Source organism: Pteropus alecto, unplaced genomic scaffold, assembly GCF_000325575.1.
Source record: "Pteropus alecto unplaced genomic scaffold, ASM32557v1 scaffold87, whole genome shotgun sequence".
NCBI classification, from domain to species: Eukaryota; Metazoa; Chordata; class Mammalia; order Chiroptera; family Pteropodidae; genus Pteropus; species Pteropus alecto.
Genome location: NW_006443225.1, coordinates 7,127,185 through 7,148,670, shown reverse-complemented (window position 1 = coordinate 7,148,670; position 21,486 = coordinate 7,127,185). Strand labels below are relative to the sequence as shown.

Below are 21,486 nucleotides of genomic sequence, written 5' to 3'. Positions count from 1 at the left end.
ATTGTTTGTCCCTCGCTCCACACCAGTACTGAGAATAATATATCTGAAAGATAGTAGGTGCTCAAAATTTTTTCTTTATTAAATGGACAAAAAGAACAACTTTATAACCGTGCTGGGAAACTAAGAAAGTTTGCTCTCAGTATGGGAGAAAATTTGAGGTATTTGGAAGACGGAAAAAGTGGCGATCAGGTACACCACGAAGCTGTGACCCAGCTGGGCACGGGAGAAGCCTCCTGCAGAGACAAGAGCCTTCTGTGGAGCAGAGCGCAGGAGCATTAAACCCCATGCCAGTAAATTCGAGAAGTGCGTGGCGGGCCATGGATAAGCTTGTGAAGTAAGGGCCTGCCAGACAGACAAACCCTCACGCGCAGAGGCTGGTGCCAGACATGTTTGCCCCCAGGTGAAAGGTCTGAGACTCCTCCCCTGGTGGAAATGTGGAGTGATAAGCCGGGTAGAGCCTCGGGTAACTGAGACCGTCCACCACAGATGTGAAGAAAATAAAAACGGGAAATTCAGTGCTGCCCAGCAGTGAATTTGTTTATCCACTAAACAGATTATTGGATCCTGGTAACAAATGTTTGGGGAGGAACCTTAATCTTCCCCGTTTCCTAAGAGAGAAGCATATGTAATTGCCCATCTACTATGGCTAAAAAGTGGCTGACTTGGAAACTGAATCGGGGCTTGCTTCACTTCAAACCAAACTCTTCCCCACCCTGCTCTGTAGCCTGCTATTACTGCGCAGTCACTAAGCCCCGGAGTTCAAAGATAAATTAGACTTTGTCTGTGCTTTTGAATCCTACAGCGAGTGTTGTGTTATAACGAGAGTTACGCGGTGCTAAAGGATTATTTTTTGTGTGTATTTTATAGTGTATGAACCATCGGACAGTGAAGGGATAGAAAGTTCAGGTAAGCGCTTTCTCTAAGCAGATGTTTCCTCCTGCAAGTCATCCCCCCTTGTACCTGTTGAATCTCATATAACACGTGGGACTGAGATTGACGTAGTAAGACGTACAAGACCTTTTCAAGCCACCAAGGAAGTAATTGGATACAAGTTGTCACTATATTTAGTCCCTACTTATGGTGCAGGTTTTATGCCAGCAGGGGTTATATCAGCCTATTTGATGTATTCTTTGAATAAAATTTAGGAATTACAGTTGGAATGCTGGTATAAATACTTATGAGTCTCACTATAAGAAACCCCAGTCTAAAAAGAGCCAGATTTAGGTATTCGAGTGGCTATAAGTTAATTCAGGGATCTCATGGAGTTGAGTAAATGTAAGATGTGTGTGTTTTTTCCTAGATAAAGTAGAAGATTCAAACATAATTTTAGAAGGTAAGTTAATTTTATAGAGATGGTTTTACTTTTCAAATTAAAAATATGTTTACGTATCAACAGGTGTTTATTGAGTACTTTTAAATCTCTCTACAGTGCTCAGGGGGTAGGAGGACGGGAGTGACTAGGACAGAATTCCTGTTTTCTTTGGGGTTGCCATTCTAGCGGCCAGACAGAAGGTGAATAATTAAAGATTATGCAAAGTGCAATAACAGATAAGAACAGGATGGTAGGATAGAAAATGAGTGGCGAGAGTGAGGAGGGCTGGTTCAAATTTCATGCGAAGGGGTTAGCCATAGGCAGAGATGGGTCGAAAGTTGGGTCCTTTATGTTATTCGGCTGAGAAAATTTGGGGGAATTACGTGAGGTGCCCGGGTGGTGGCGTCAAGTAGGGGTTGGATGTGCCGTCCGAACCAGGCGGGCCGGAGCCGAGGTGGATGTAGATGTCTGGGAGCCACCATCCTGAGGGTGCCGGTCACTTTGCGGAAGCAGCTAAGACCGTTTTGGAGGTGATCGCAGAGAGAGAAGACGAGCAGCCTGAGGCTGAGCTCTAAGGAAGCCGGCGGTTGCAAGGTTTGGTGGAGCAGGAAACCACGAGGCAGGAAGAAAACCGGTGGAGAAGAAGGCGAAAGCGCAGACGTGCGGAGGGAACGTGCTCCGCTCCTGCCGCCGCGTTGCGGGGCTGAGGACTGTCCTCGCATTTGGCATGTGGAGGTGGTTGGTGATCTGAGCAAAAGCTACTTGAATAAATTTATGGGAGCGAAAGCCGTACTGTCCTGGAGTAAGGAAAAGTCAGCTGTATCAATAGGCAGCTCTTTCAGATGTGCTGATGTAATCATCGATTTCTTTTTTAAAATCCTCTTATTACATCATTACCAAAATAAACGTTTTTCTTAGTTTAACAGCAGTGATGAAAGTAACAGTGGAAATGATACTTTATGATACGTCCAATCTTTTCAAATGTACCTAACATGACAATAGTAAAAGAAATTCTGAGAACAAGTATTGGTAAAGTTGGTAAAGTGCTAATATGTCTCTAAATTATTAAGAATGAAATAAATAGGCAAACCTGTAACAAGGCAGTCACCACGCAGAAAGCTGGTCAACTTTCAAGGTACTGCTGGTAAAGAAGGAACTATGCCGGAATGTTAATAGTGATTAGTGGGAATATGTATGATTTTTTTTGTTTCCTTTTTACTTTTGTATAAACTATTTACAAATCTTTCATTTTGAGCATGTATCATTCTTATAATTAGAAGCAAGTTCACGCCAGAAGAAAAATGATTAAAGTAGCTGCATAAATATTTTGAGTTTTAGAAAATGCTATTAACAGTCCCACCTTTCACCAAAGCCTGTTGCAAGTGTTAAGGAGCAAAGCGAAAGCTGATGTGCTCTTCTCTCTAGGTTGAGGTGCCGCCACCTGGGTTGTTAGGTATGAAGATTCTACTACCCAATGTAATTTTATAAAGCGAATCAGATCAATATGTCATTGTATCAGTGGGTGGTGCGATCTGTCTGTTTGGTTATAAGTGGGTTGAAGCAATCAGAGAAAAAGACAAGATGTTAAAAATTCACATCCACATTTTTGGCTAGTCTTAGAATATGTTATCTTGAATATTTTCGTAAAACTTTGTTGATAGCGACTTATTTTTACGATTCTATTTCAATTTCATTTCTTTTGTTCACATTAAAATTAGAGTTATGAGTTAAAACATTAAAACATTTATTTAAGAAGAAACAAGGTGCTTTAAATATCTTTCCTCAGTTCTATCAATTCTCATACACATTGTGGGTTTTAGTTCTGTCTCTCTTGCTGAGCAGTGAGGTTCGAGGTTAGGCAGGCAGCCTGTTGTACAGAACACTTGAAAAATGTACAACATTTTACAAAGTTATAGCTAATTTTTCTTTGTTGCGATGGTGTAAAAACCTGTTCTTTTTATAATGATTGCAATTGAATCCCCCCCCGCCAAAAAAAAAATCCTTAAAAATAATCACTGTAACTTAAATACCAGCAATCCATATTTGAAATACTGGTCAGCAACATGTAATGGATTGTAACTCTATTATTTATTTTAGAAGTACGTGTGCCTCCAGCCGAAGAACAGCAGGAAATACCACCAGGTATGTGATAGTTCATCAGATGTGTTGCTTTTTCCTTTTTTGTTTGATTTAAAATATGGTGTTGATATTCACACCAGCCGTGTGAACTAAATCTGTGAAGAGTAAAAGTCTCGAGACACAAGGATTAATTATACCTCAACTTAAAAAGAAAATTTTCTGTGTTTTGATCAGGTGAGCCAAAGTAATGGAAACTACATATCAGATTCACTCTAGCACGTATTTGTTGCCCTAGAATTAGAGGGGTGTTCGTGATCAAAGGACATGTGAGTTTTGCCGTTACAGATGGAGGTAGTAGTAGAAGTTAGGTTTTTATTTTCTTCCTTTTTTTTGACTGACAGGCTATTTGATGGACGATATGGAACCAGAATTGCCTTAAGATGCAAGTTTAATAGTATATATATTTGCGACGTCCCCCGTCCGCCCCCGTCAGGCCAGGCTGCCTACGACTTGTCAGGACCCTGCAGTCTTTCCTTTCAGTCCACTGCGCTGACCCAGTTCTTCACTTTCCCTTACCTTCCCCCACATGTCCCTCTCATCATCAGTAAATGTAAAGAATGGGAGAAGCATTTCAACCACGGCCTGTGCTTTCCAATGCATTTTGGAGGTGACATTAGCTGTACCTATAATCAGAAATGAACATGTAAACTTCCTGTTCTCATAGGAAAACAATGTTTTATTAAGATTTTCCAATTCTTTTTTTCCAAAGTATATTTCTTCTTGTTTCTGTTTTATTTCCATTTTTCCCTTTTTGTGTCATTGGTTCAATTTTTACTCATTTTTTCACGTCATACCTAATGTGAATTTCATAGCAATGATGTACATTACTATTATTGATTTTGGTAGAGATAACTGTGCCTGCCAAAATTTATTGAATACTGAATTTCAAGGGAAAAACTTTTATAATCAAAGAATATTTTAAGTTATACCTCAGCTCATCTTTACTTAACAATTGGATGTTTTAGGTTTTGATCGTTGTCATACCGTGTACATTTATAAAAATATGTACAAATACTTAAGAGAACTACGTCGTTGGTATTGTAATATGAATGAGAAAAGAAATCCATGGAGAAATTGATCTTTTACATGGTGACTACTGGGTGTGTATATAGACTTGGTGTTCAGGAACGACACACAGCAAGGAAGGTTGGTGTTTCTGTCCTACTTTCGTAGTTTGCTCTGTATGGTTGAGAGAGACGTCACAGAGTGTTCTGTTCTTTCTTGAGGAGGCAGAGCAGATTACTGAATTCGCATTTCGATTACTATCCATGTCTTTTAAAATCATGCGAAGTGAAATAAGCCAGACAGAAAAAGTTGAAAATCACATGACATCACTTAAATGTGGGATATAAACCTAAAAGCAACAAATGAGCAGGACAAACAAACAGAGACTCATGGACATGGACTATAGACTAGTGGTTACCAGAGGGTGGTAAGGGGGTGGGGGGAGGTAGACGGGGTAAAGGAAGTCAAATATGTGGTGACAGAAGGATATCTAACTATAGGAGGTGAATACACAGTGTAAACATATATATGCCTTACTGTTTAAGTGTACAGCTGAACCAGTGTCACCATAAAACAAATTTTTTTTAATTGTTTTATAAGTATTCCTAAAAATATTGAGTTTCTGCAACATTTTTTCCAGTTACAGTACATTTTTTAATATTGACCTAACTTTAGTGAAGATATGAAAGGTAATATTATTTTCTGACCAAAAAGTTCTATGCTTTTATTTCCATGTTTTATAAACTAAGCACAAGAATTTCCTTGGAACATAGGTATAAAATACCAAACGGTTAGACTGCTGGGATAAAAGTGCTTTTTTAGATGAGATATTTAACAACTAAAGCACATAAAAATGAAAATTTGATTAATATACATACTTCCTGACATAATAAGCTCCCAGTAAATGGTGTCTATGGCTGTCACCATTTAGTAATTAATTAGCCTGATCTTTTTTATGGTTATACCCCTCTGTTATTTTTAAAAATTTATTTTAAAAAAAAAACATTTCAACTAGAGTTGACATTCAATATTATATTCGTTTCAGGTGTACAGCATAGTGGTTAGATATTTACATAATTTATGAAGTGATTCACCCAGTTAGTCTAGTACCCACTTGGCAGTATTCATAGTTATTACAATAATATTGACTATCTTCTCTATGCTGTACTTCACATCCCATGACTATCTTGTAAATACCAATTTGTACTTCTTAATCCTTTATCTTTTTCACCCAGATCCCCAGTCCCCCTCCTATCTGGCATTCATTCACCAGTTAGTTCTCTGATCTATGAGTGAGATCATATGGTATTTGTCTTTCTTTGTCTGACTTACTTAGCATAATACCCTCTAGGTCCATCCAAGTCATTGCTAATGGTAAGATTTTTTTTTTGTGGCCGAGTAATAGTCCATTGTATATATGTAGCGCCTCTTCTTAATCCAGTTGTCTGTTGATGGGCACTTAGGTGGCTTCCATATCTTGGTTATTGTAAATAGCGCTGCAGTGACCGTAAGGGTGCATGTATCTTTTTGAATTAGTGTTTTGGATTTCTTCAGATAAATTCCAGAAGCGGAATTGCTGGGTCATAAGGTAGTTCGATTTTGAACTTTTTGAGAAACCTCCAAACTGTTTCCCATAGCGGCCGCACCAGTTTGCAGTCCCACCAAGAGTGCACGAGGGTTCCCTGCCCTCCACATCCTGGCCCGCACTTGTGTGTTGATTTACTGATGACAGCCACTCTGACAGGTGTGAGGTGATATCTCATTGTGGTTTTAATTTGCATTTCCCTGCTGATTAGGGACATTGAGCATCTTTTCGTGTCTCTTGGCCCTCTGTGTGTCCTCTTTGGAGAAAAGTTTGTTTAGGTCCTCCACCCAGTAATTAATAATTGGATCGTCTGGGGTTTTTTTTGTTGCTGTTGTTGAATTGTATGAGTTCTTCATAAATTTTGGACATTAATCCCTTATCAGATGTATCATTGGCAAATATCTAAGAGAAGCTGAATTCTGAAAGGCCTGTTCCGGAAGTTGTAGCCCATAATTTGGTGTCATAACAGTCTGGTCGACCCGCTGCACAGTGTGGTCTGACCTTGCCAGAAGAGAATGTAGGACCGAGAGCTAGCAGCAGTCATTTTCAGTGATTGTGCTTGGTTTGTTTATTTCTATTATCCTCTCTGTCTTAACTTTATATTACGATTTTTTATTATTCGCACTTAAAAAATAATAGCCAAAAATCTGTATTCATGATCTTTTGTACGGTAGGCTGATTGCTTTTGTCATGGTGTTTAATTGTGTATGCGATTGCAGAAACCGTGGGCACCCTAATCGTAGCGCCTGTCTTCTTACTGCCTTTTAATCTTTAAAATTCTTTTATTCAGGGAAAAACTCCAAAATGCTGGATATCAGTTCACTTTTTCCTGGCCCTCAGAATTTAATTGATAATTACTTTGTCTTCCCTGATCATTCTAAGACTAATACATTCTAATACAATCTTAATATTGCTTATTAAAGTCAGTAAAAATATTTATTGGTGTGGTAATTCCGTGGGGCAGGAGCTATCTAATTTACCATTATTGTATCCAGCCATACACTAGGGGATAATGAATGCTTACGTTTAGTAAGCATTATCTAGGTTCTCTTCTAAGCACATTACATGAATTAACTCATTTATTATTTCCAGTAGCCCCAGGGGTAGCTATGCTGTTATCCCCATTTTACCGATGAGAAAATCAACACAGCACGGCGCAGTCACTTGCCTGAGGTCACAGAGCTGACAGCGATAGGACTGGGTCGGTCCTTCCATCTGGTTCCCGTGTTCACACTCTCAGCTGCTGTGCTCTAGAGGATTTTAAATAAATGCAGGCCTAAGAGCTGATGAGTTTTGAGAGCTGTTTTGGTCTGATAAAACAGAAAATGTTGTATTCTTTGGTGTTTTTTTCTTAATGTACATTAGTATATCAGTTAGGACTCAGGAATGTTGAAGGTTAATTATGATTCAGTGTAGAAAAATAAGTTTTCCAAAGGCTTAAATTTTGCTGTCTTTTTATGTTTGTGAATTTATAAGTGCTTTGCTGATAAACTCTTGGCAGGGATATAAAAGGTCAGTCCTAAAAACTGATCATTTTAAATCCCAGATTTTTAAAAATTGATTTTGGAATCCCTTTTTCTTTAGCAGATTTTCACATTTCTCCTCAAACTCATATTTTTACATGAAATCATATAACGTGTGTCTAGCAATGTGACAGCATAAATATATGTAGCACAAATTGTATGATTTATGAAGGAATCACTTTAGAAATTCACGAGAGTAAAACTTCTTGCCAGATACTTTAAGACCATTTGACTAACTGGTTCCATCAATAATTTTTCTGTCATACCATGCCACGCACAAAAAACTTATTTTTATATTTTGTGATTATAATTGTGTTATCCAAAATGGAGATATGGGAGCATCAGTGTTTCTGGTCATTCTGCTGCTCCTGTCTCTCTGAAAATGGAGATGGCATTTGTGAGTCATTCCACTGTTGAATATTCTGGCGGCGGTGATGGCTTCACCCCACCGCATCTGTCTACAACTGTCACTCGTGCCTCCCCCGTCACCGGTTTTTTCTAACACTGATCAATAAAGCCCATAACCAGCTTTAGGATGGCAGCACTCATGGTCTTAGCCTGTGTAATAAGTGCTTAATATGCCTATCATTTTTATTGACTCGATCATTTACTCAGGAAATACATACTGAGCAACTGCTATGGCCCAGGCTCTGTAGTGGGGCAGTGAAGGTATGTGATCCACAGCATAGCCCCCGTCTCATATTGGTTTACACAGTCCCAGGGGCTTAGAGCCGAGGAAAGCAACGGACACGGTATCCTTAGGGCAGAGTGCCGCAGAAAAGTAGAATACAGGTGGAAAAGTAGGCAGGTGTTGCTTCTCGGAGTGTTTCATATACGATGTTTAAATGTCTAAATGTAAGCCTAAAAGTGACAGGAAGCCACTGAAAAGTTCTAGGCAGAGGAGTTACTTACATGACAAAACCCAGATATGGAAAGAGCAGCTTTGCCAGAAGGTGGAGACTAGTAAGGGGACGGATGTATGAACCTTGGCCGGAAACAGTGGAGCCTGAACTGTGGGAGAAGGAATAAAGAGGGGGCTTGATTTCCTAGAAATCAGACTTGTAAATAATTTGATGGGTGAGAGGGCTGAAGCGGGGGTAGAGTCATGATGGTGCCTGTGTGTCTGACTCGAATGAATAAATGAAACCTAATGGAGACATAGAAGGCAGGACATGGAGAGTGGCAGGGACGTGACCAGCCTGCCTTCGGAGGTGTCGGGTTTGCCACTCGGTGAGCCACTTCTGAGTGGAGTTGTCCTTGAAGATCTAGGAGCATTTATTTAAGTTGTTCAGAATTATAACTGGGCTTTAGTTTGTTTGCCTTTTTATCAGTACTCATCATTCTACTTTGAACAACTTACTTTGGTCTCAAGGTATTTTTGATTGCACAGGTTACAGAAATGCTTGTTCTTATAGTGTCTTTGTTCAGCATCCTGTCTTTGAGTTTCATACACATAGTTAATGTAAAATAATTTGGTCTTATTGTTATTTACTATAAAAATACTACATTTAAAAAAAAATTATTCTACGTTGATGGCTGTACTGACTGTTTCCAGTTTGGGGCTGTTGTGAAGAAAGCTGCTGTGGCTGTTCTTGTACATGTCTTTTTCGTGGACATAAACACTTATTTCATTAGATGTATAAAAGTATGCATATAATTTCTAGTTTCTTCACCTTAGCACCAAATAATTCTGCTTAGACAAAAATTTCTGGTTACACATAGAAACGCAGATAACACATGTAAATGGATGGATGGATGGATGGATGGATGGATGGATGGATAGATAGATGAAGGAAGGAAGGAAAGAAGGAAGGAAGGAAAAAAGGAAGGAAGGAAGGAAGGAAGGAGGGCAAAAAGGAAAAATTGGATGAGTCTTTATCTGTACCAGATCATTTTCTCTAATTGTAATAGATCCAGTGCTATGAGAGAAAAATAAATCAGATACTAAAGTTTGGAATGAGAAAGTATTTGCGGAAAGTTTGACAGGAATGAATTTTCTTTCAAAATCCTTAATTTTTTTTATTGACTTTATATTGTCAATTACATTAAAATTGGTATAAAATTATTAAAGTAATATATTTTAACCGCAACTTACAGTATCCAGTTGCTCCTTGAAAATCCTTCCTATATTTGTTTTTCAAATACCGTACTAGATTTTTTTTTCTCAATTATGTGCCTTTTTAGTACAGTGAAAAGATTGATGGGAGAAAAAAATTAATGCTTATATTTCTCAAAAGAGTGAAATACTTAAATTCAGTTGTAATTCTCAGATGCCCTAAAGAACCTCAGTTTTCATCAACAGCTTTGCAGGTCACCCCAGGAACTTCTCTAGGCAGTTAACCGTTCTGTTATCAAGTTGCCCTTAAAAACAGCAACACAAAAGCAAAAAAGCATTCACTTCTGTTGGTGGGTTTTTAAAAAGTCAATGAAAATGAAGCAGTTTCACAGTCTATGTCTAGTTGGTCCTTTAATTTAGATTTCCCCTTATTTTTGCAGATACTTAAAGCTTCAGAAAGACTGCCCCCACTTCCACAGGAGGACCAGCCTAACCATACGCTCCAAAAGATGGCTGTGATAGATCTTGTGAAGTAATTACTGAGCAGATCAAGATCTTTGGGAATGAACACTAAAGATGTTTTGAATGAATCATAGTCCACTGGCATTTTAGTGTATTTTTTTTTAGAAACAAAAACTACATGTAATGTTACATTCCTGCATGTCCTTTCTTGATAGCGTTAGTGAATCCATTGCATTTTCTTTTGTGTGTGTGACTCGGCTTTTACTCCTACCTACATTGATGTGTGTTTTCCAGGCAGCAGTTAATAATTATATTGATGATGTAGCGGCAGTTGTCTTGACAGAGTTTTAATATATATTATTAGGAATTAACACTGTGTTCAACTGATTTGTGCAAACTGCGTTAAACGGGATTTAAACACTGTTAGAGGTACCTTGCGTTAGCACCCTTGAAAACACTAGTAGAGGTCATCATTATCTGTGAAGATTTGAGTTGTATATATCTGCACTGATATCCTTAAAAAAAAGTCTTTATTAACTTTGAGTATTCAAGGTAGAATTCAGAATTTCAGATTCCTTTAGCTTTTAGCTCGTTAAATAGAGAAAATAATATTTCAGCAAAAGTTTTAAATTATCGTGGTTAATTTATTTTTCAGAATGACGAGGGGAAACTGAAATTCCTCATTAGGGCAAAGAGAAAAGACATGGCCTGCTATATCACACAAAAACGCTTTTCGGCAACTTGGATTAATGACATAATAGCTGTCGTCCATTTAGTATTCGTTTAAATTTTAGAAAATCAATATAAATTACTGGTGCATAACTTAAAGATTGCTCTGCCTTTGGGTAAATAAGTGATGCTCTCCCAGCACCAAGGACGGCAGGTGCTCTCACCAGTAAGGTCACCCACGCCCCTCGCAGGCTTGCTTTGGGGCGTGTGGAGAGCGCTCACGGAGCCACACGCCTGCTGCGTTTCCACACGCACGAGCCTTTTCCTGCTACTCTGAAACGTTTCTTCTATTTTTAATGTGGTTCATTTGTGGCTCAGGAATAGTTGCTGTGACGAAAATTTTCATTCGTTAGCAAAGAAGGTAGCTATAACATCCTTTTGAAAGGACCATGAGCTACATAAAAAAGCCATAACAAGTGGTTTTATTTACTAGTCAGGGGTAGCTGTTGATTATGTTAACATTGAAGATAAGGTAATGTTTTTCCTGCTTTTAGGGTTAAAATCAAAAAAGATTTTATATTTTCATCATTATAGATCATAATGTAATGTTATAATATAGTAAGTTATGCATGCTGATCCAACGTGTAGTGAAACCTCAAATAATAAGAAAAGCAATAATTTTCTAAAGCTGTGATATGGGTAATATAAATTCTAATAAAGCTCTTCATATTGTGAATCATAGAACACTACTTTTTATAAAGCCATATATTTTTTTTTTTTTTAGGGAAACTTAGGAGTGACATAGAAAAGATAAATGAATAAAATAAATTCTACTGGATTTTTGTATATAATCATCTCTAGAAATAGAGGATTCATTATGCTGTGGTCAACTTCAAATACTTTTTAATTCCAAATATCTGAATTAATGAGCCTTTACAAATATATGCCATGCTGGGCAACATCAGTGGATTTTCTAAAAATAATGTAAATGTCTTTCTGTTTAATGTTATTTGAGTGCAATAAAATGCAGAATTCTTCTCTATATTGTCATTATTCTGAAGTATATTTTTTATTTCATTACATAATAAAATTGGTTCATTTTGGACTTACTGGTCTTTTAGAATACTATAAGCATTTTGATGACTAAAATCACCAAGGAATACCTTTAGCCCCTTCCCTAACCTGTTTCTGGTGTTTTGTTTAAAATTTACTATTATGCTCCATTTCTGGGGGCAGGATTACAGTGAAATAGCCCCGGTGTCCATCCTTTGCAGGTTTTGTTCAGTCCTCGTTTCCCTGTACCTTGTGATCCTCTGACCATCATCTTGGGAGGGTAGTCATCCTGGTTTGAGCTTCTCGAGTTCTAGAAAGTGTTGTTTTCTCCACCATGCCTAAAAGAAACAATTAGAATAAGACTTGAAACTAAGGGTGAGCAAACTCACTTTCACCAACTGCACTTACTCTGCTAAGAGCTTCGTGTGTGTGAGGTAGTTGCGATTCCCAGCAGATGGATGTCATCCCTGCTCACAGACCAGGAAACAGGGCAAGGCCGAACCGCCTACCGGCCCGAGGCCATTCACGGTACTCTGGAGTGAGCACCTGGCACCAGGGAATGCGTTACTGAGGGTTGTGCAGGTGTTGCTGACACCCCTAGAAAAACAGCTCCTTGAGATTTTTGATTCTTTTCTTCAGTCCTGTATCCCTGATGCCAGTGAGAGTGCATCCTATTGAATGATGGATGCACTGCCTAACTTAATGATGAGGTTATAGTTAATAAGATCAAAGTGTTTTTGTTTTTGTTTTTAAATATCCTAGGTGCCTTCTGTAGCACTGGCCAGAAAGTGTTATGGCAGTCAAATTTATAAAACATACTCTGCATAAGTCAAGACCTGACACTCCTTAGGCATTTTTTCTTTTTCTAGAAAGGTAAAAAACGGCACAGTGGAAAGATCATATGCTTTGAAATGAAGTCAACGGCTGACCTTTGTAACTTTGGGCATTCTACTTTCTCAGCTTCCTCCTTTGCACAGAGAGAGATAAGACCTTTCCCTATCGGGTGTCAGGGACAAGAGGTATATGCGATATGCTTAGTACTAAGCCTGACACACTGTAGCTTTCAAAGTTAGTCCCCTTCCTCTCACCTAGGGCTTCAAGGGAGAACAATGCTTGACCTGAAAAAAGTCCTTCCTTGCATCAGAAGCCTGCCTCAGATTTACTTCTCACGTCCCCCAAATGAAATGTTTTATAGGAATCAATATAGGACACTAGGGACCAAAAAGTCAAGTGCTCCGTGATTGCGCCTGTGCTCCCACCCCGGACGGCACCCACATCCTCTCCTGTCTACTGTGGGGAAAGGCCAGAGTCTGTGATTTTTCATCAGTCTCCCAAACTGCTCCATCCCTACGCCAACATATGCATGCACACATGTTCCTAGAAATACCCAAAGACCCGATAAGTACCTCCTGCGCCTACAATCAGCTGGTCTACCTTGAAAATTCACTAGATGCTAACCTGTATTAAACAGTGGGCCAGATGTGAGGTTATAAATGAATGTAGCAGCTTGTTTACTAACACAAGGTCAGGTCACGTGCTGGTGTCTTCCCTGTGAGATGGTTGTTCTTTGGCCAGTGCAGGTTCTGGGTAGGTTTCACTGTCCTTGGTAACCCCGTTTGTGGGCGAGACACTAAGTGTGATTGATTCCCTTGTTGAAAAGCTGACAGAGGTGGGCTCTCGGGCTCAGGTCAGGCACCTGCCAGCGGCTTACCTATGTGTGTGTGAAGTCCTTAGAGGAACAAGACTAGTGTTCTCTGTCATGTGACACATTCCTTTAAAGCACGTGGTACCTATTATAGTCTTATGTTTTTAGGAGACAATAAAAAATATTGAACAAGCTTTTTAAAAAATGTATTGGAGTGACATTGGTTAATAAAATTATATAAGTTTCAAGTGTACAATTCAATAATACATCATCTGTATATTGCCTTGTATGTTCACTGTCGTCACCATGTTTGACACCCTTTACCTGTATCTACCTCCCTCATCCCCCCTTTGATGAGGGCTTCTACCTACCCCAGTTTGTCTTCATTCTCATACAGTGCTTGTGGTGGTAAAGATCACCCATATCCACTCTGACAGAGGAGAAACCCGTAGCCTGGCACCTGAAACCTCGTCACTGCTCAGTGACTTTTACAAGTAATTCAAATGGGTCTAATCTTAATATTTTTAAACAAAGTTTGTATGCAAAGAACTCAGAATTTAGAAAAATTTAATCGTTTGCCCAGAAATATTAAATCCTATTGATTTGAATTCATTAAATATAGTCCTATATTTTGAGATACTGAATGGTGACTTTCACAGTACTTATTTTGTTTTGTCTTTGCTTTCCAGAAACAAATAGGAAAACAGATGACCCAGGACGAAAAGAAAAAGGTGAGACTATCAAATAACCAGCCTTTCAAATATACATCTGAAGAAGTCATCAGATCATCCATAACCCAAATGATGGTTTTGTTTCATATCACTAGTTAAGATTAATTGCCACTGGGTTTATTATATCATTGTTTTTTGTCGACAAACATTAATAGTCTACATAGACATTTATAGCTAAGGCTCTGGAGAGAGATTGCCTGGCTTCTAATCCTAGTTTTGCCATTTTTATGTGTCCTTGAGAATTACTTAACCTCTGTGCCTCAGTTTCCTCTTCTGTCATCAACTTCAGAAACCATGTTGTGTTCTTCAATAGTAATTAAGTAAAAATACGTGTAGAGTGCTGAAAGTAGTGTCTAGCACAGGCAAAGCACTTAGGAAATGTTACATATTATTTTTTGTCACCTGTGTTGGTAACTGTTCTAGGTACACAGCGCATTATCTTTTTTCAAGGAACTCTAAATTGTTTGGAAAGGGGAACGTGCAAAAAAGCTATATCCGTGTAGAAAGGATCGTCTCTGCCTTCTAAGAGTTTATTACAAAGGCATTCTCATAAATTTAATAACTCAGTGCAATTATAACTTAATTCTTATAAAAGTTTCTAAACTTTGAGTTAGGAGCTGTTTTTAAAGTTAAAAAATTATATGGATGATCACAACAGTGGTTGTACTTTTAGTATCAATTGAATGATAAAATCTTCAGTGATTAAATATTACAATTTTAGGAATGCCTTTAATTTGTAGTGGTGAAAGCAGTGGTATGTTGAAAAGCTACAGGACACATAATGTACAAGATCTAACCTACTCAGTATATAAATAATACGTGATGAGTTGCTGCCCTCCGGCCATAATTTTATAGCTCCGAGGCTGGGAACTAGGCATCTAACTCATGCATTTTTTTTTCTGACTGATTGTTTTTCATTTTTTATCAAAATTATATAGAGATACAGTTTTAAAAGTTATGACTTAAAGAAAAACAGTAGTCATCTACGCTACTACTCTCTATCCATGAGTCCCATTCCCAGCTTGCTTTCAGCTATTTCTCCTATGTCCAAATAGCTTGTTAATTCTGCATTTTCTCCTCAGTATTGGAAGCTGTCGGTCGACTTTTGTGTCTAGAGGACTGGGATTTAGCTCAGTCATCATGCACAAGCTCGCCATGCCGCCTTGCCTCTCCTCTCTTCCAGCACCTTCATGATATACGATGTTAGACAGTGATAAGCACTAGGGAGAAATAGCAAAGCAGGTATCAGCAGCTTTTGATAGAACTAATCACTTCCACTCTTCCAGAACACGTCCTGCGCTTGGCCTGCCACAGAGCTCATTCTCTAGGCTTTTCCACTCTGTGTTGTTTGCTTTTTCCCAGCCACTTTGGAGGGACGCTCCGCATCTCGCTGACCATCAAACATCAGAGTGCCCTAGGACTCAATCCTCAGAGAGTTTCGATTTACACACACTCCCTTGATCGCATCTAATCTCATGGCTTTAAATATCTCACTATGTCGAAGATTACCGCATTTACCCTCAGCTTGGGTTTCTTCCCTGAACGCTAGGCTGGCATATCCAGCTGTCTGCCTGACGACCGCAATCCGATCATCGCTTCAAACTTAATAGGTGTAAAACTGAACCCCTGACCTTCTCCCTCTGCAAAACCCACTCCTCCTGCGAATGTTCTCTTTCGTGCCTCCCCATTATGCCATCGGCAGACCCTGTCAGCCTTCTCCGGAACACATCTGGAATCCAGCTACTTCCTGCCACGCCACCTACTCACTACCCCCAGGATCCAGCCACCACCATCTTTTGCCTGGATTATTCCAGTTCCCTCCTAACTGGTTTTCCTGCTTCCACCTTTGTCTCTATAATCTTTCTCAATACAGTAGCCGTATTGCTGCTCTTAAACCTAAATCGTATCCTGTCGCCTAGATGTCTCCAGCATCTTCATATCTTCCTTTGCGATGGTTTACAAGGCCTCACACAATCCCTTCTCTCTTCTTCCAGTTTCCTCCCTAACCTCAGGAGCTATACCTCTCTCCTTTGCCGATGCTACTCCAGACACACTGGCTTCCTTGCCGAGCACACAATGGACGCAGGGGCTCTGCACTGGCCATTCCCGCCAGTTGGAGCGTTTTCCCCCAGATCCCCACCAGGCTCACTGCTCTAGTCTTTGTTCACCTCTTGCCCTCTCGGTAAGCCTCCCGACCCATCCGATTTCAGATTGCAGCCCCCTTACACTCTGCTTCCTTGCTTGCTTTTCTCCAAAGCAGTTACCACCATGTAATTGTATTTGACAGTTTAATTCTTAGTGTTTATTTTCTGAACCTCCCACTGAAATCAGATTTCTGTGAAGACACGTTTTTGTCTGTTTTGCTCACTGCTCCATTTGCTGTGCCTGGCACCTGGTAAGCACTCAGTAAATATTTGTTGAAGGAATTTCTATTATTTTTTAATCACTAGGGATTAATATGAATAGACATTAAAGGCTCTATAAGACCTTAACTGTTGTAGTAAGAATGAGACCCAGATAGCACTCCTAGGATAAAAATTGATGGGAGACCCAAAACTTGACTGGGAGAGCCCAAACTATGGGAAATCTATGGGACACCAAAACTTTAGTCACCCTGGGGTAAGAAGACTCTGCCGTTGTCATCTCTAAAAAAAACAAAGCGATCATATGGTCTCTTCTGTGACTTAAGTGTCTAAGTCAGTAGACCCAGGAAATCGTCATGTTCACACTCTTTGGAGCACAGAACTAACGAGAAGAAAACCTGTATTTAAAAACACTTTAACCTTCAGTTTCTTCGTCCAGAAGTGAGGATAATGATTCTTATGCCTCACAAGGTATACTTTTACATCGTGGAAGAGTAAAGTGAAAATAATATCTGAAAATAATAAATGCAATCTGCTACTATTATCATTATCTAAACTTCAGTCTGCTACTATTATTTTCCAAATATCTGTACTTTGGGTTGCTTTTGATGAGCAGTTAAATTGGTTGACTTGGGGATATGACACAGGTGTGCCAATTTTAAACTTTTGTTAAAACGGGACTTTTAAAACGTTGACAGGTACTATAATAAATTATAAAAGCAAATGTATTTTTAGCTCAAAAAGTAAGACTTAATTTAAGAATAAAGAATGTTTTTTTTTTTTAATTGAGTAAATTTAGCTTTACAAAAATCACTAAAATGATCCACATCACTCAGTTTGCCTTGGGCCAATAAGTATTTTGTCACGAGGCTTTAAGACAAAGACCACTAATGTAGACTGAGGCTGCTCTTTGGGACCAAATTTACTCAAGTCTCACTCTGTATCCCAGACAGCAACCCAGAGGATAACAGAGAAGGGACGTAAATCCTCTGCGCTTTCTTGATTTCCTGTCTTACATTGGTTAGGGAAATAAACACTTTTAAGGAAAGACTTGGTGGTCTTGACAGCCCCTTATTTTTACCCTTCTCCCCATCATGTTGTCAAAGGTTGAGTTATATGTCAGATTCAGACCTTTCCTACAAATCAGCACATCCCCATTACAATTAAAGTCAATTGCATATAATTTTTTTAAACCTCAAATTTCAGTGGCTTACACAAGATAAGAGTTTATTTCTTACCCACATAAATAACCTAGGACCAGGTTAGTGGCTCATCAGTGACCAGCTCCTCTCTCGCCGTTTTCCCATCCTTAGTTCATAACCTCATGTTCCAAAAAGGCTGCTCTAGCACCAGTCATTAGAGCCACATCCAGATAATAGGAAGGAATGAAAGGCAAGGAGTAGTAGTCTTCATCAAAGAATGATATTTAACTGACAGAATTTTATGAAAGCTAAAATTCAGTATTCTGGTTCTAAAGAAGAAGGAAATATTGAATATTGAGAGAAATCAGCGATGTGTAGGCTGAGGTAAACTGTATTTCACTCCTTTCCATTTTTTAGGAAAATGGCTACTGTTCTATGCTAAAAAGTTTGATAAGACATCAGAGTATGTTTATTAAAAGACTATCAACTTATCATTTACCAAAAAAAAAAAAATACTGATTTATTTATCCACTTAAATACTTGCATGCCTGCTACATGCCAGGCACTATGCCAGGCCAATGGACATAGGTAGAAAGTAAGACAGACAGGATTCCTGCTTTCACAGCATGCACCTGTCACGAGGGAGTCCTGTGACACACACACAGACTGAAGTGGTGATAGGCTCTGAAGGTACCAGCAGGAGAGTGCTGGAGGGAGCAGCGAGGGAAGGGAAGAAGGTCTCAGGGGGTTAGTGATGCGTGCAAGGCTGTGCGAACACTCAGCCGAGGGCACTCTGAGCAGAGGAGCCGTCTGTGCAAACATCCTGAGGTGGGAATGAGGGGGCTGGGGAGCTGGAGCACCCTGAATAACCCAACAGCGTGTGCGATGCAGTCAGAGAGAGAGTCAGGAACCAGGCTGTGGCACGGAGTCTGGACGTTTTGCTTCATCCAGTGGGATTCCATACCCAGCCATGCAGGTGTCTGCGCCAATCAGAGCCTTTCTTTCTCGTTCACATACTGACTGGTTGGCTCCTGGGAGGTCTACCTGGGCACGTTCTTCAAAAGGTAGAGAGAGGGGAGAGTGGATTGTGGGCGTTGTTTATTGCACATGGTGAACTCTGGCACACCCTGCCCCAGACTGCTCACTCTCCAGAGGCTCCGTTTCATCCTTAGGGGCCATGCCTCCCTCTGCAAGGCCTGGGATACGGCACAGTGTTGTCCTCCAGGGATTCTGATCGTAAACGGAACATTCAGCGGAGTGGGGCTGGGCTCTCTTGACTGTTTCTTCATTGGAAACAGTGGAATCAGTGTGACAGCTTCTCTTGATTGGTTCATCACTCCTCATCATGCAAAACCCACAGTTTCCAGCAGTACCAACCAAAAGATATTTTAACTACAGTATATTATTGAGTGTGAAATGCAGGAATAAATGTTACTACAGATTTATTGAAAACCCTATTTGAGCAAATTGTTAGCTTTGGGAATTCCTTTTTTTTTTTTCTTTCTTTACTCTGATTTATGTGATGCTGTTAACAGATAGGGGAGAAGGAAGGGGAAGTCTTCTAGTTTTGGAATATGCAGTAAAAACATTAAATGTGTTTTAATAGTTTGACTTCAGATTCATCATATAGAAATGGAGGGGTTTTTTTTCATGGTAATTATAAATTTGCCTTGAGACAAATTATTAGATTTTAGGTTTGTCTAATTTTCTACTCGTATTATCCTCTTCCCTTAAATATACTGATGAGGAAATACTGATGGCAGTGGAAGATTTCTCTTTTTTTACTTAGAATTAATAATTATACGATTCCTTTCTTTTAGAGAGTTAGATCTAGTTTATTTTGATAGAGTCACGAGTTTGGGATAGGGTTTATTCCAAAATAGGCCCACACTTGGAGTCGGCAGATTCTTGAATTGAATCACATTATTTATATTTGTTTTAGATAAAATTGCTGTATCAGTTTCTCCCCACTGGATGTCATCTTTTCCCATAGATTCCATATTCCGTAATCATAAAATACGAGTGTGAACTACGAAGTAATGCGATGCAAAAATGGCTTATTAGATGTCAAATTCAAACAATGATTTTTTTATTCATTTACTCTGTAACATATTTGAGTACCTACTGGGTACCAGGCCCTGTTTTAGGCACTGGGGCCAAAGCAGTCAATAAAAACAAAGCCCAGTTCTCATGGTACTTACGTTTGCGTGTGTGTGTGTGGATGTGCAATTAGAATGTAATAGGCAGTGATAAGTGTGGAAAAGAACGTAAAACAGGACAAGAGTCCAGAGAATGACAGTGGGCAGGGGTCTTGCTCTAGAGATAGGCCTCTAGACACTGACATTTGGAGATGCAAGGGAGTGAGCTGTGCAGCCACCTGGAAAAGTGAGTTCCCGGGTGCAGTGGCACATTCGTAGTCCCGAACGTGTGTGAGGACCGGTGAGGAGGTGTGGCTGGAGGGGAGAGGGGAGTGTGAGACGTCGCAGAGGTTGCAAGGATCCGAAGGATCCTAATCACAGCGGCCTTCGAAGAGAGGCTTTGTCTGTTATCTTGACGGAGACTGAAAAGCACTGGGAGATTCCAAGCTGAAGATTAATATGATCTTCCTTGTTTTAAAAAGCTGATTCTCGCTTTGGGGCTGCAAGATTGGAAGCAGGAAGACCACTTAGCCAATTGCAGAAGTCCAGGTGAGAGATGATGAAGGCCAGGTTTAGGAGGTGGGGTAGACAGAGGTGGCGAGTGGGGGCTAGATCTGCATATGGTTGCTTTAGAGTCACTAGGATCTGCTAATGGATAGGATATGGAGTAAGCGAGGAAGCAAATCTGACTCTAAACCTTAAAAGGTGTGCTTTAACAAATTCATCGAATATAAAAGTATGCAATATGTTATTGATTTAATATAAATCAGATGTCTCTTATTTGAGGATTGATGAGTCTTTAAAGAAATTTGAGGAGCAACAGGATACCCATGCTGATAAAACATGTTTTTGCTTGTGCGTGAGCACGTGTGTGTGTGAGAGAAAATTGTATTTGGATCAGGGACTTTTCTTGAAATTCTCCTCTGATTAGACCAATATTTCATATCCCATTATGTTATTTATTACAATTAAGGATATGCATAAACAGTATGTTTTGGGAATGTCATTAAGAAGGCATTTAAAGATTTCCTAGTTATTGTTTGTATTCTTTAAAAAGTAATACTCAGTGCCTTAGCTAAACACCAGATGGCACTAGAAAACAAGTCACATTTAACACTAAATTTTTCTTTACAGAAATCACATTTGTAATGCAATTCCAAGAAAAGGCTGAGATGGCTGTGCATAGCCAGTAAATAGCTTGGTGCAGCTAGTATCTCATATGACTGCTCCTGTGTTTTCCATGGTCACAAGGAAAATAAGATAGAACCAGCAAGGGCAATAATCAAGCCTAAAGAAGTTTTTCGTTAAAAAAATTCTATGAAGTTTTTCCTGGGATTTTTATAAATGAATGAATGAATGAATGAATGAATGTGTGTGTGTGTGTGTGTATTTCTTTGCGTTTTCCCTTTAGTTTTTAGACAAAAAAACTTATTAAGGATGGGAACTATGACCCCCATAACCCCTAGCATTTGTCAGAGTTCTCCAGAGAAACGAAACCAACGTGATGTGTGTGTGTGTGTGTGTGTGTGTGTATGTGTATGCGCGTGCCTAACACATACGCTCATTGTTGTGTGGTTGAAGAAGGGCGTGTATTGAACCTTACATGTGTCAGCAGAACTTGTGTTTGTGTACATGTGGTGGATTTGGGGGGCGGAATGTAACA

General features: G+C 39.4%; 1 protein-coding gene across 2 annotated transcripts in view; it reads left to right on the top strand.

Moving 5' to 3' along the window:
* Positions 1–21,486, top strand: part of ASPH (aspartate beta-hydroxylase) — a 180,363-nt gene that overhangs the window by 69,725 nt on the left and 89,152 nt on the right. For both annotated transcript variants that reach the window (XM_015598670.2, XM_015598671.2), the window contains exons 11-14: positions 868–906; positions 1,301–1,333; positions 3,410–3,454; positions 14,139–14,180. In XM_015598670.2, the coding sequence (XP_015454156.1) occupies positions 868–906; positions 1,301–1,333; positions 3,410–3,454; positions 14,139–14,180 (159 nt within the window). The remainder of the gene's footprint in view (positions 1–867; positions 907–1,300; positions 1,334–3,409; positions 3,455–14,138; positions 14,181–21,486) is intronic.